This window comes from Empidonax traillii, unplaced genomic scaffold (assembly GCF_003031625.1).
Source record: "Empidonax traillii isolate 1590-97213 ecotype Southwest subspecies unplaced genomic scaffold, ASM303162v1 scaffold53:size2875158, whole genome shotgun sequence".
In the NCBI taxonomy this organism is placed as follows: domain Eukaryota; kingdom Metazoa; phylum Chordata; class Aves; order Passeriformes; family Tyrannidae; genus Empidonax; species Empidonax traillii.
In genome coordinates this window covers 1,952,231-1,965,998 of record NW_020955246.1, presented here as the reverse complement: position 1 = coordinate 1,965,998, position 13,768 = coordinate 1,952,231, and the positions used below count along the sequence as shown (strand labels likewise).

Genomic DNA, 13,768 nt, shown 5'->3' with positions numbered 1-13,768 from the left:
TTTGGGAAGAGTCTGAAAGAAAAAGACAAGACAACTAAATATTGAGGAACTTTTAAAAATTTCCTATTGCAAGCAACCATCAGAGACACCATTGTCAAATTATTCAAACCTGGACTAACAAAAATCCAGAATAGTACAAACACTCTTGGATTGAGAAAGGAATGGCTAGATATTTTTCCCATTTCTCCTTAATTCTTATATGAATAGGCTTTTCTGTGCCACATTCTAACAGAAAGAACCCCTCCAAAATAATCAGCATACAGGATTTCTGTGCATGTAGGTATTTTACATTCCTACAGGATAATCTAGAAGCTTAGGTCTCTTGGGATGAGGTCAGTATTGTCCTAAGTGAGCTTTGGATTCTACTTAAAATATATGCATATATGTTATCATCTGGCACTGGTCTGGAACTGTTGCTGGGTGGAAAACAAAACTGGAGCAATGCCTCACCTTTCTTATAATTCTGGAAAAGTATTTAATTGACTCATCAACTGCTAGTATCACATCTATTACAGATACTTGGAATGATTAAAATTTAAAGTGCATACATTTCAGCTCATTTCTTTGCAGGAGCAATACTGTCTGTATGGGTCTCCCAACCATACAAACAACTTAACCACTAAATTCTTGGAGGGAAAAAGGAAAAAATAAAAGGAAAAGAAACACAACAAGCAACTAGTTTCTTGCAAGCACTGAATATTCCCGTGACCAAACACATCTGATGGAAATGCTGTTAGTCTGCTGAAGTTCTAGCTACTGGTACCCATCTATTGGTAGTGTAAAGCACAGCTGAAACAAATCTGCTGTTGGGAGCAATCCTCCACATCAACTACAAACAGGCAATGCTGTCCCCCAGAAGAGTCAGTTTAAGAAAGTCAATGAGAATGGATTTTTTAAAAGTGTAAAATGATTGCAGAACATTTAAAGAGAAATACTGGGACAAATTTGCCTTTCAGTCTGATTGAAACCATTTCCCATGTAACAGTGAAGATAGGGTTACCCTGCTTACAGATTCAGAAAAGAGGTAATTTTGCCAATCTTAACAAGGAGATACAAAATAGAAAGGATCATGAGGATCTGTCGTGAGTAAATAAATCTGAGATTCCAAATTAAAGCCCCTTACTTTAGAGAGTCATACTAGATGCCTTAGTCTTTGTGTCCAAGTCCCTCCCAGGTGCACAGAGGAGTATTCTCCCTCAGCAAAAACTGCACCTCTTATGGTCTTGACCTAACTCCAAGCAAATACGAGGTGCAAGAGAAGCCTGGTATACTTTGTCCCATTTGCCTCAGATTCCTGAAGAAGTAAATAGATTATTAATCAGAGATGCAATACCATCTTCACTACTTTGCAAAATCTTTTGTTAATCTGGACTATTTGTTCTATTTACTGAGGTTGATTAAGCACAGGAAACGAGAGGCACTGAAAAAAAATATAAATTAACACATTTTGACTATTCCACAGAAGCTGCTAAATAAGAGAATAGGGAAGGAGAAAAGGCATAGGAGAACAAAGAATGGAAAAATGCAGACCTAGCCAACTTCCTTAACCATTCAAGAGCATGCCTCAGGAAACCCAAAAAGACTACAGCTATACATGCTCAGGCATCCCAGATTCCAGAGCCAGCTTGTCTTCTCCTTAATGACATAAAGTTTCTTGAAACTATGAAGACTAATTTTCCTTTTTCTCTGCAGAGCGACAAATTCCTTTCAATGCGTTTTCTAAACCCTTAAGCACACACATCATATAATTACTGACCTTGTTTTCAGTGAACAATTCAGTTTTATCCCATATTTTAATTACAAACAGTACAAATATTTAAGATATGAAAGGCTTTTATTGTGAAATGGTTAGGACCAAAGTAATGCCCATGCCCCTCACAATAAATTTATAACAGTAGCTTATATGTCATTATTCAAATTGTATACACAATAAAAAAAATTCAGCAGCTTACTCTGACAAAGTGAAAAAAGCAATCTCTTAAGCCTGCCTTGGTTGACCAGTCCTCTAATGGACTATATTTACTTGCCCTTCAGTTTGAGCAGAAGCTCTCACACTTCACTGTGTGGATGAGCTTACCCTTTTTACAGACAGTGCACCCTGCAGCACACAGCCATGGGCCCCTCTGCTGCTCTGACTTCAGCCACCCTGCATCAACAGAGTGGGGGAAAGCACATCCAGTAAATAGCACACTCCTGTCATTGCCTCAGCACAACCTCACTAATGACCACGTATGCAGTGCATGGCTCTGGGAAACAGGGCGACTACTGGAAAAGAGTGGCCTCCTTTATCCCATGAGGGATGGGACAGTATTTCAATCCTATAAATGTAAATGTACCAGTGAAAGACTGGAACATTTTATTCACTGGCACTGGCACGAGCTGTATGAGAAGTCCAAATGCTCCATCAATGTCAACACACTCATGGAAAAATCCTCCTTTCACTTGTGTAAAGTGAATTATGGACACACCAAAATCATCCAGAACAGGACCATGTTTTCTCTCTACTGCTCCACTGAACTTCAGAAAATTTTCCTGTTCATTGCCCCATTCATACTCTTTCAATTCCCTCTTCCATGCAGATGTCTCAAAGTCCCAGCTGGTTCTTTAGCAGATATGTTTAAAATTTTCCCATGCCTGTCTGGCAGCTGCTACCAGGGTAGATTTTCTAGCTGCTCCAAACAGCCTCATCGTGAGCATTCCCAGTGCGGAGCCACAGGGCTCTCCAGTCTCTGCTTTGGTATAACCTCACAACTCTAAAAGTAGAGGCCTTTCTACTCAAAGCTGTGCCAACACCACTGGAGTCAAGGTGAGGTTCCTTCTGCACTTGGATAACAGCTTAGGCTCACAGGGAAGATGCAAGAGAGAGCAGTGAAACCAAGAGCCCTGAGAGGTAAGATCAGACCGAACATTGCACTTTGGTGCTGCAAAGGGGACTCAGATCAGCTCATGTACTAAAGTATCCCAAGGGGAGGAATCAGCTTCTGATTCCTGTTTAACAGCTGAGAACATTCCTCTTCTCATTCATCCCTGCAGCTGAGAGCACACACTACGACAAGCACAGAGAAAATAGCTCTAGAAACCTTTGGAGCATGCCAGGGATCCTATCTCCCATGCACAACACCACAATCAAGAAGAGTAAGCATTTCTTCTTTGTCTAGACTTCTAAAATATCTTTTCATAGAGCCAAGTAAATTTAAAAGTATTTTGTTACTGCAAGTTAATTTAAAATTCAGATGGGAACATGGGGAAATGCAGCTGATTTTGAGAACAATTACAAAAGGTATAAATTCTAGCATGCTCAAGGATTTATTTTATATATCACAGAATCGCAAAATATGCTAAGTTGGAAGGGACTCAGAAGGACCATTGAGTCCAACTCCTGGCCCTGCATGGGACCATCCCTAAGAGTCACACCATCTGCCTGAGAGGGTCACCCAAATGCTTCTTGAACTCTGGCAGGCTTGGTGCTATGACCACTGCCCTGAGGAGCCTGTTCCAGTACCCAACCACCCTCTGGGTGAAAAACCTTTTCCTAATATCCAACCTAAACCTCCCCTGACACAACTTCAGGACATTCCCTTGGTTTTTGTCACTGGTTGCCACAGAGAAGAGATAAGTGTCTGCCTCTCCTCTTCACCTTGCAAGGAAGTTGTAGACTGCAATGAGACCTCCCCTGACTCTCCTCTTCTCCAGGCTGAACAGACCAAATGATCTCAGCTTGCTCCTTGTCCGACTTCCTCTCAAGGCCCTTCACCATCCTCACTGCCCTCCTTTGGACACTCTCTGGCAGCTTAATATCTTTCCTATATTCTGGTGCCCAAAACTGCACACAATATTCAAGGTGAGGCCACACCTGTGCAGAGCAGAGCAGGACAATCCCCTCCCTCGATCGGCTGGTGATGCTTTGCCTGATGCCCCTCAGGACACGGTTGGCCCTCCTGGCTGCCAGGGCACTGCTGACTCATATTCAACTTGCCATCAACCAGGACCCCCAGGTCCCTTTCTGTGACACTGCTTTCCAGCATCTCATTCCCAAGTCTGTGTGTTCATCCGGAGTTGCTCCGTCCCAGGTGCAGAATCTGGCACTTCCCCTTGTTGAACTTCCTATGGCTGGGGATTGCCCAGCCCTTTAATTAGTTGAGGTGTCTCTGAAGGGCCTCCCTGCCTTCAAGGAAGTCAACAGCTCCTCCCAGTTTTGAGTCATCTGCAAACTTGCTTAGTATCCCTGTTCTGTGTCCAATTCATTTATGAACATGTTGAAGATGAAGATGTTGAAGATAAGATGGATGGAGCCCTGTAGAACCCCACCAGTGACAGGTCACCAGTCTGATGTCACCCCATTCACTGTTACCCTCTGTGCTCGACCCATGAGCCAATTGCTCCCCCACCACATGATGCATTTATCCAGCATTTGTCCAGAAGCATCCAGTATTGAAAGCTTTACTGAAATCCAGAAAGATTATATCAATTGGCTTCCCTTGATCAGCTAGGTGGGTTACTTTGTCATACAAGGAAACCAGATTGGATAAGCAGGACTTTCCTCTCCTGAAGCCATGCTGGCCGTGACAGATGACTTTCAGGTGTTTTTTAATACTTTCCAGAATAATCTTCTCCATAACTTTACCAGGCACTGAAGTAAAACTGATAGGCCTGTAGTTTCCAGGGTCCTCCTTCTTCCCCTTCTTGAAAATTCAGACAACATTTGCCAGCTTCCAGTCATGTGGTATCTCTCTGGATTCCCAAGAATCCCAAGATTCCCAACAGCTCAAAAATTATTGAGAGAGGTTTTGTAATGATATCAGCAGCTCCTTGAGGATTCTTGGTTGAATCCCATGAGGCTCCATAGATTTGTAGGGATCCAGCTGAAGCAGGAGATCCCACACAATTTCAGGTTTGACTGGGAGTTGATCATTCTTGCAGTCACGGTCCTCCAGCTCAGGGCACTGAGACCCCCTTGGTCCATCATCCGTGTTGAAAACAGAGGCAAAAAAAGTATTAAATTCCTCTGCCTTGTCTCTATCCCTGTTTGTGAGGTGACCATCCTCATCCTATAAGGGGCTGATGATATTTCTACACTGCCTATTGCCACTAATGGATTTGAAAAAACTCTTTTTATTGTCCCCCACATTTCTGGCAGCTTCAACTCCATTTGAGCTTTGGCCATAGGAATTTTCTCCATATGGCAAGCAGCATCTCTGTATTCTTCCCACGTCACTTGACTTTCCCTCTACTGGGCATACACCTTCCTTTTTTGCCTTACTTCCAAGAGAAGATCCCTCCTCAGCCAAGCCAGCCTTCTGCCTGACCTGCTTGACTTCCAGCATTTGGGAATTGCCTGCTCTTGTGCCCTTAGGAGGTGATGTTTAAAAAGTGACCAGCACTGATGGACCCCAGCACTTGTAAAAACACTTTCCCAGGGTACTTTACTTACTAATTCCCTGACCAGCCTGAAGTCTCTTCTCTCCTCATGTTCAGAGTTGAGGATTTGCTGGCACTTTTCCTCCTCTCAACAGAGATTTTAAACTCAATCACTCCATAGTTGCTGTAGCCAAGATGGCCACCAATCTCTACCTCACTCACAAGATTCATTCTGTTGACAAGCAGCAGATCAAGGTGGGCATTTATTTTTTGAGTCACTTCCTTTAGGACCTGTTCCATAAAGTTGCCATCCAGATTTTTTAGGGATCTTCTGGCCCAGGTTGTACCAGCTATATGGTGCCCACAGTTGATTTCTGTCAAGTTGGTCTCTTCTGCAGTAACAAGAAGGTGATGTTTCAAGAAAAGGTTTCAAAGCCTCAAATCTAAAGAGGTCTCTTAGTTCAGACCCACAGGCAAATAAAAGATCTAGAGAGAAACAGGGATTAATACACTTTTCTTCTTGTGTTCCCTATTGACTGACTTCTCTGATGAAAACAGAAGTTATGAGAATTTTCCCTGCACCTCCCCAGCCACACTGAGAACACAGGAATAGTGCCTGCATCTCTCTTGCAGGGCAAAGAGGAAGGGCAGTTCCCACAACTCAGAAGTGGTAGAGTTTGCAGTGGTAACACTTACTGCCTTCACTGGCTCCTGCTCCTTAAGATGGAAGGTTGTGAAAAACATTGAGGTAACATGGTACAACCTCCACATAGCATCACAAATATCCACTTGGCTTTCTTATGATTCACTGCTTGTCATGGCTTATAAATTCATACGGAATCAGGGATACTATGGGCCAGATTTTCAATAAGCCGCTGATGTCATCTAGCACTGTCATCTGTCACTGTCATTTGCTTTTAAATTCAGAAATTAGAATTCTAAAGTACCTCTCTTACAATATGCACCACCACTGCCTGATACCTTGGTTATGTTTAACGTTACAATTTGCAGAATAAAAATACAAATAAAATACAAATCTAGATACCTACCATATTAATATATTAAAAATGCTTTACCACTTTCATTTTGTATTACTAATTTGAGATGTCCATGTTAAATTTTGAAGCAGTATTTCCTGGGCTATTTGAGTAATTTGGGGAAAACAACAACAACAACAACAACAATAAACAACAACAACAACAAACAAAACCTGAAAGCAGAGACTGGTAAAGTGATGCTGGGGTTTGATTTTGTTTGTTAAATGCCAGGACCATAACATAGTGCTTGATTAAAGTCATGTGTGTAAAAGCAGTCTCAATGTGAATGCAACTTTATGTCTTAACTGCAGCAAGACTTTCTCTATTGAACAGGTATAATAGCCCCAATCCCAAATGATTGTGTGGTCTCTTTGCACTAACAAAGCAGCCCTGAATCAGCAGGGCAGGCTGTGGGAGGTCTGCCCAGCTCAACCGCATGGCTGGCCCCAGGACTCCATTGCTGTCCCTGGAGTCTGGCACGGAGGATGTAAACTAGAGCAAAGAGGACACAGACTTCACACTGCCATGTTTGCTGACCCTCAGATATCATACGATAACCATTGACTTCTAGTCATCTAAGGAAGTCCAAATCTATTTGGTTATAAGAATAGCACACATTAGCCCAAAAGCTAACGTGTGCAAAGGCCAGTTCTGCGCTGGTTTTACCGAGTGCCTTCATCAGCAAAAGTTTTTTCAACTTTCTAATACAAGGATTTTACTGTGCTTGTAGGAAACAAGTATCAGTCTTGCAGGTATGATGCAGGACAGGCAGCAAATACAGCACTCAAGTTTTCTTATTAGTAAAATGTAAACAAAACATACATTATTAAAATGCCTGAGTAATCTGCATAATTTTGCAGGCAGTAGGTGTCATGCAAAGTGCTATTTGTACAGAGTCTGTGCTGACAAGTCATTAACTACCAGTTGTTAGTAGAAATATTTTCAAAACGTTACAGACTCCCTTATCATCTCAATCGGGGAAACAGTAACAACATTTTTCTGAAGCAATAAACAGGTATTTGTTTCCTTTCAAAATAATCAAACCAACCCCAGTCTTTCCTCAGTAGCTACAAGCAGTCTCAGCAGGAGAGTCAAAAGCCTCCCTAAGAAGCATCATATTTTTCACATTTTCTTATTCCTACAAATGTTTAGGATTTGGAAGACACCATTTAATGTTGTCACTGAGGTTGACAGCATTATGCCTCTTCCACAGACTGAAAACTTCAGACTCTAGGCTGTCATGCCAGCACCTTTACCAACAATAATTTAATTTGAAATGCTTTTAAGAAATAAAAATAGAACAACCAAATCAAACACAAACAAACCAACCACACAAGAGGCTTTCTGGGGTATTGAATTTACGGTAGATAATGATATTTGTAAAATGAAAATAGGACTTCACATTTCCTCTTATGAATTTAAAGTGCTACGAAGTGCCCGAGTTGAACTACTGGTGCCCCCATGTGTTTGAGTGAGATTTTTACTGTTCTGCTATGAATGGTATAATAGTCCTGAAATTTGCATTATGTATGTAATCTCTTCCCATCCTCAGGGAAACAAACAAACAAAGAAACAAACAAACAACCCCAAATCCCTTTCAATATTGACACAAACACATAAGCATGCAAGGAAAGAAAATTAAAAAACGTGATCTCTTACTTGGTAAAAATCCTGCCAAGCAGAAAAATTAACTTCTATGTTTTTGAATGTTGAATGTACTTCATTATTTTATTCTATTGGGTTTTTTTAAAAGAGATACAGCTGTCTTCTTATCTGTAGAAAGCTTGAATATAGACTTGCATAGTATTTTAGTGATAAACAGTAAGTGCAGGAACACAGCTACTCATTAAAAATTCTTATTTTGCCTTTCTATATTTTCCCCTCTTTTTATAGACACTGTTAAGTGACTCCAACACAGCTTTCTAGAAAGGTGAATCAACTAGAAGAGGGAATATTATTGGAGAAATTAGAGTAGTTAATATGAGTTTATTAGTTTTAGGAAGCAGGGAGTGTACAGAAAGAAACTCAAGTGACCAGCAGAAGCACATGATCCTAAAATACCACCTTCAGGTATTTAAAACATTTTTGCTCATCATGTAGGATATGTCTGGCTTCTACCATGCTAACATGCCATGCACCATCTGCTGGCTGTGGTGCACAAGCATAGGGAATCAGCCAGCAAATTCCCATTTCTGCAATATATTTGTCCTATTCTACTTAATTAACAGATGAGAGCTCACACTGTCTCTGCATCTCTCTGAACTTCACTATAATTTCTTAGTGGATTAAACTTTTTATCAGGCATTTTCTAGACTTAACTCCTATTTTAGCAGCCTGACCTGAAGTAACAGGCAAACTGACAACGGAAAAGAGAAGAAGAAAAAAATCCCATATATTTATAGACTTTAAAACAAGAAAAGGCAGTTACTTCTTCCAATTAACAAACTATTTTTTCTTTCTATCCATCAACAAGAAAACTGTCTGATCACTTCAGAAAGAGAACACATTCTACTAAATGTATTTTCTGAAAAGTGTCCTATTTTTAGTTGTCTTTGGTATGGAATAAGTTTGTGACTTCACTTTCTACAGCCAATACAGTCCTAAATTTTATCTTTTGGAGGGTTGTAGGGGAGTGGTGGTGACCAAGAAATACCTGAGACACAAGCAAGCTGTAAGAATGTACCACTAACAGAAATATTCATTCAGAAAGTCCCACAGAAGTGTTTAACAGAGCAGAGATTGCTGCTTCCTCCCCTGAGAGAATTCTATTTTTGCTTGATGTGATGGAACATCATAAAATATGTGTGTAAGATCCAGCTGTGTCCCTTTTTCTCCCCTCCAAACAAACAAACAAACAAACAAACAAAAAACCATTCAGAAAAGTCACAATGTTTTTCCTGTACTGAGCATGACACTTCATTTATCCATAATAGGTCATTAACTCATAGGAATCTGCATTCAAGCACCTCCTATCCTCATTCCTCACCAGAGAATGAGGTCCTTGCCTGAATCCAGCTCTATTCTCTTTTGATCAGAAAACGTTGGCTGACTGGAGCCACTAGGAGGTCAGGAATGTCAATCCCCTGTCAAGAAGTGGGCAGGTTGTGGGGAAAATGATAAAAACTGCAGTTTTGAGGCAGATACCATATATGAAAGCATTGTGTAACCATTACAGAACTAGACTGTTTTGAATAAATGTCTCACCATGCCATTTTAGCGGTTCTGTTCCCAAAGTAGATACCTAATAGAAAGTCAAACCCATTGTGTAGGTTCCTCTCCAGATTATGCAGAAATAAATATTGAAAGAGGATGAAACAGAACCTTGTTAAGTGATTAGTAACTGCTATATTCAGTTGTGAAGTCTTTCACAATGTAATAGTTAAAATCATCCATATAGTACGAAATGCAAGTTTTGATGGACTAACTATCCTATAACTCATGGTCTATATATCTAAAGATAAACTCATGGTGAAACTTTACGGAATTATATGTAGTTTTTAAAAAAAAGCAGTGTGAGAAAACACTGCGTGGAATGATGACAGACCACTTTAATCTTGAAACTGCAACCAACACTTCCGTAGGTTGATGTTTCTAATCAGATACTTTAAGAGATGTCTATCTATAGACAGACACATATCATCACAAGAAACCAAAGTAAGAGCAAGTGATTACTACCTGAAAAACTTATGCAGAACATTCCACGAAAAGCAGCATTTGTTACAAAGGTCTGATTTGCTTGTCTATTTCTACAATGATTGATAGCATTCACCCCATAAGACCATTTTTCTTTTGCAGAAATTTCTCAATAGGATGTTAAATACCAATGGTATTTAACTCATCCTCATGTGATCAAGAGGGGAGTGTTAAATATGATAAATCAACTGGATTTGTCACCTTTCAGTTTTAATCTGTTATATACACAGGGGTTTTTTAAGGTAAAAAAACACAAACAACCACAAACAAAAGAAAACAAACGAAAGAAAACAAAACACAAAAAATTTTTCAACCTGCTGTTTGTGGAAGACTGTATAGATGACAATAACTAGCATTATTTGAGTCTCACAAGCACTAGAAAATTTTCAATACTTAAGAGATTCCTATTCTGGTTTTGCTAATACTGTAATCAGAAAGTAATGTTAAACAGCTGAGATTAAATATTTGCCAGAGATTCAGATTTGCTTATATTTTTTTAAGGATTTCTTTTTTTAATATAGGGAAAAGAGGAAGATGGGGAGTAAAATTATTAATTTCTACCAGTCTGTCCTAATTTCTCCTTGTATGAACATTCACAAAGGAGGAGAAAAGGGCACAGATCAAATTATACTCTTTAAGTCTAGTCTCTGTCATTAAAGTTTGCAGAAAAACAAATGTCCATCAAAGTTTCTTTAGAAAATATATAAATTTAGGTCTGCAATTATCTGGTAGAAATACCTATTCAGTTTTAATTCCCTCCTTAGCCTCCATTAGAGCAATTGTATCTGTTTGGCTAGGATAGTCTGTAGATCAGGATGAGGATAAAATAAAGAACACAGTCTTATGGACTCTGGAGACTTGCTACACTGTGTCAAATTAGTTTAATTCTGAGAGAAGGGTTGAGAGCTTCTGCTCTGTTTTGATGTTCGAACACAAACAATAATATTTGGATTTGCATACCTTCAAGCTTTTGCTGTCACGCCAGAATAAAAGCTGGTTTGTACAGTTAAAATAGCAACATATTGCAACACTATCACAATACCTTAACATTTAAGCCAGATATTTCAGATGATTTACATAGCTTTAAGAAACTTATTCCAAGGAAAACTTACAGGTCAGAGGTATTGGCCAAAAAAAATTAAACTGAGCCCAGAGCATTCATCACATCAATACACTGTTGAGGTGCTACTTTTGGATGCAGGAAGACAAGTATCCATGTCCTTCCCGCCTGCATCTTGAGCCCTGGCTTCCTCCTGTGTTCTACAGAATGGATCCTGCAGATGAAGGATTCTGCAGCATGAAGGAAGGATCCCAATGTAAGCTTTATCTCTTTATCTTGCATGGCACTGTAAATACTTGATCTCTTTTGCTCTGTAAACATTTATAAAAATCCAAGAGATTTGGACTCTATAGGTCACATTTGATTCATGTAGAACATATATGTGATATATTTATGCGCAATATTCAGGTATAAATTAGTAAAGCCATAGTTTCGAGGTACTAGAGATCAGACACTGCTAAGGTAACATAACTTTTTCTGCAAAGCCTGTACATTAAAAAAAATCCCACTACTTCTGGCAACATTATTGCATTAAGGAAGGTGGAAGATGAATGACGATTTTAAAACAAGATAAAGCAACAACATGGTGAAGAAGTCCTGATTTTAAGCTCAGGATATTATTTCTGCATCTATAAACAAAGTTTTAATTATTACCAAAGCATACTAATAAATTCATCACAAGTCAAAGTAGAAATCAGCTACCTTCAATGTTCTGTGGACCAACAAGATTCATAGCCTGGTGTGCTGGATATTCTACCCGGGGTCTGGCAATGCCCAATTGCTCCATAACCCCATGGAGGAGCCTTTGTATATCTGCTTCAGTAACCCTGTCAGGCATCCTAGGGCTATGGCTGAAAGCTGAAGCCAATCCAAATGCCAGCAGAAATATCATGTTGCAAAACAAGGTAGTTATCATAGTGGTAGCCACTTTTATCCTGTGAAAAAGAAAAGAATTTGATTATAAATTATAGTAGGGGAAAAAATCTTGTACACATGGTGGAAATAACATCTGATCTTACCACCAGATGTCACAGTTTACTACCACAGCTTCTAGGGGCAGCTGAAAATCTAGCCAGCTGGAAACTAGGAGGGGGGGAAACAGGATGGGTTTGTTCTTCTCTTCTAAAAGAAATATTAAGTAGCAAACTGCAGAAATCAGTTTTCTGTTCTGTATTTGCCCATAACATTCATTACAGTCACTGCAAACAAAATGAATCCAGTTTTTCATTTAATGAGAATATGTCATCCACTACACCCCTCCCCTTCCTCTCCCCCCCATGTTTATTACGCTATTTTATAAATCTCTAGACTAAGAACTCTTCAGGCAGGAACTGTATTTTCCAAGCTCTATTCTCGCATTGACTGAAAAATGAATAATGAGAGACTGCTGAACAACCTAGATATGGTTTATTTGCACCTGAAGACAAAAGGCTTCCTACTTCATATGCATCATCTTTCCCACCTGAAGCAAATTGATTTGTTTCCTTGAATCCCTTTCACTAAATAGCTGCTCAGTGCAGTTTAAATAGGAAAAAAAGAAACCCAAAGCCAACAACAAAAAGAAAAATATCAAAGTATCCCTTACTATCTTCTTTGAGAGGCTGAATTTTAATCAGAATGCTTGTTTTCTCAAACCTCCTTTTCCCCTCACGTCAGAAAATAATTAAAATGCATCACTTCCAATCCCTTGGATAAACAAACCCCCTCGACTCCTTGTGCCCCCCACCCCCCCCTTCCCCCACGTATGTCCTTAACACACGCACAGCTGTCTGATTTCACCACTCCAGACAGTAAAAGATGCTCCAATACTCCAGCCGCCCCACGCAAGGTACCTGGAAACGTCTTTGAAGCAAAAATGGCTGAAAACCCCAATGCTGGGAATATTCCCAGCAACGCCTGTGCGCGGCTCCCCCACACCACCGCACGCCCCTCGCAACCCTCCCGCTCCATCAGCCCCCACAGCCTCTGCTTCGAGGAAAAAAAGCCCGCTTTTACAGAACATTCCCGTAAATCCGCAGACGAGCAGGGCTGCCGCTCTGCTGCCCGCACCCCCGTGCCCTTCTGAGGCGCCCCTCGGGGCAGCTGGGCCGTGGCCCGGCCCCAGGGCAGCCCTGCGGCAGCACCGACCCCCCGTGCTGGGCCAGGCCGCCCCGCGGAGCGCCCCGCTCACCTCCCGCTCCCGGCGCGGCTCTGCGGGTGCGGCGGCTCCGCGGCCGCGCATCCTCCGTGCGCACACACCGCCTCTCCCCCTTCCCCGCGCCGGGAGATGCCCGGGGGATGCGCAGGAACCGTGCCCTCGCGGCCTGGGCTTGTCCCGTTAAGAAGATGACACAAAAATCTCCCTTTTCAGTTAAACACAATAGCATAAAAATAAAACTGCAGTGTTGTGATGGATTAACAGTTACAGAAATAAACTCAGAGATTATACTGCACAAACCTCAACAGAACCACAACCTACACTTTCAAATCTACACTATTCTCTCTTTCTGCTGTTCTATAGTACATTATATGAGCAAGATTAAGCAGTAGGGACTTCTACTTGGTATCTAGTGCTTCTGCAAAACATAATCAACTTTATATAAATGGATATGTATCAAAACTGTTCTGCAAAACCTGTAAA

The 13,768-nt window shown here is 40.7% G+C and overlaps 1 protein-coding gene across 3 annotated transcripts in view; it reads right to left on the bottom strand.

Annotated features, from left to right (window-relative positions):
- The window catches only part of SCG5 (secretogranin V), a 29,280-nt gene extending 15,839 nt beyond the window's left edge, over positions 1–13,441 (bottom strand). The window contains exons 1-2 of one of the 3 annotated variants that reach the window (XM_027879303.1): positions 13,319–13,441; positions 11,851–12,083 (exon numbers count right to left, since the gene is read on the bottom strand). In XM_027879303.1, the coding sequence (XP_027735104.1) occupies positions 11,851–12,064 (214 nt within the window). In that variant the 5' untranslated portion in view covers positions 12,065–12,083; positions 13,319–13,441. Of the gene's footprint in view, positions 1–11,850; positions 12,084–12,733; positions 13,173–13,318 lie in introns of those variants that run through there. The other 2 variants (XM_027879301.1, XM_027879302.1) reach the window with 2 other exon arrangements.
- Between the last annotated feature and the right edge of the window lie 327 nt (positions 13,442–13,768).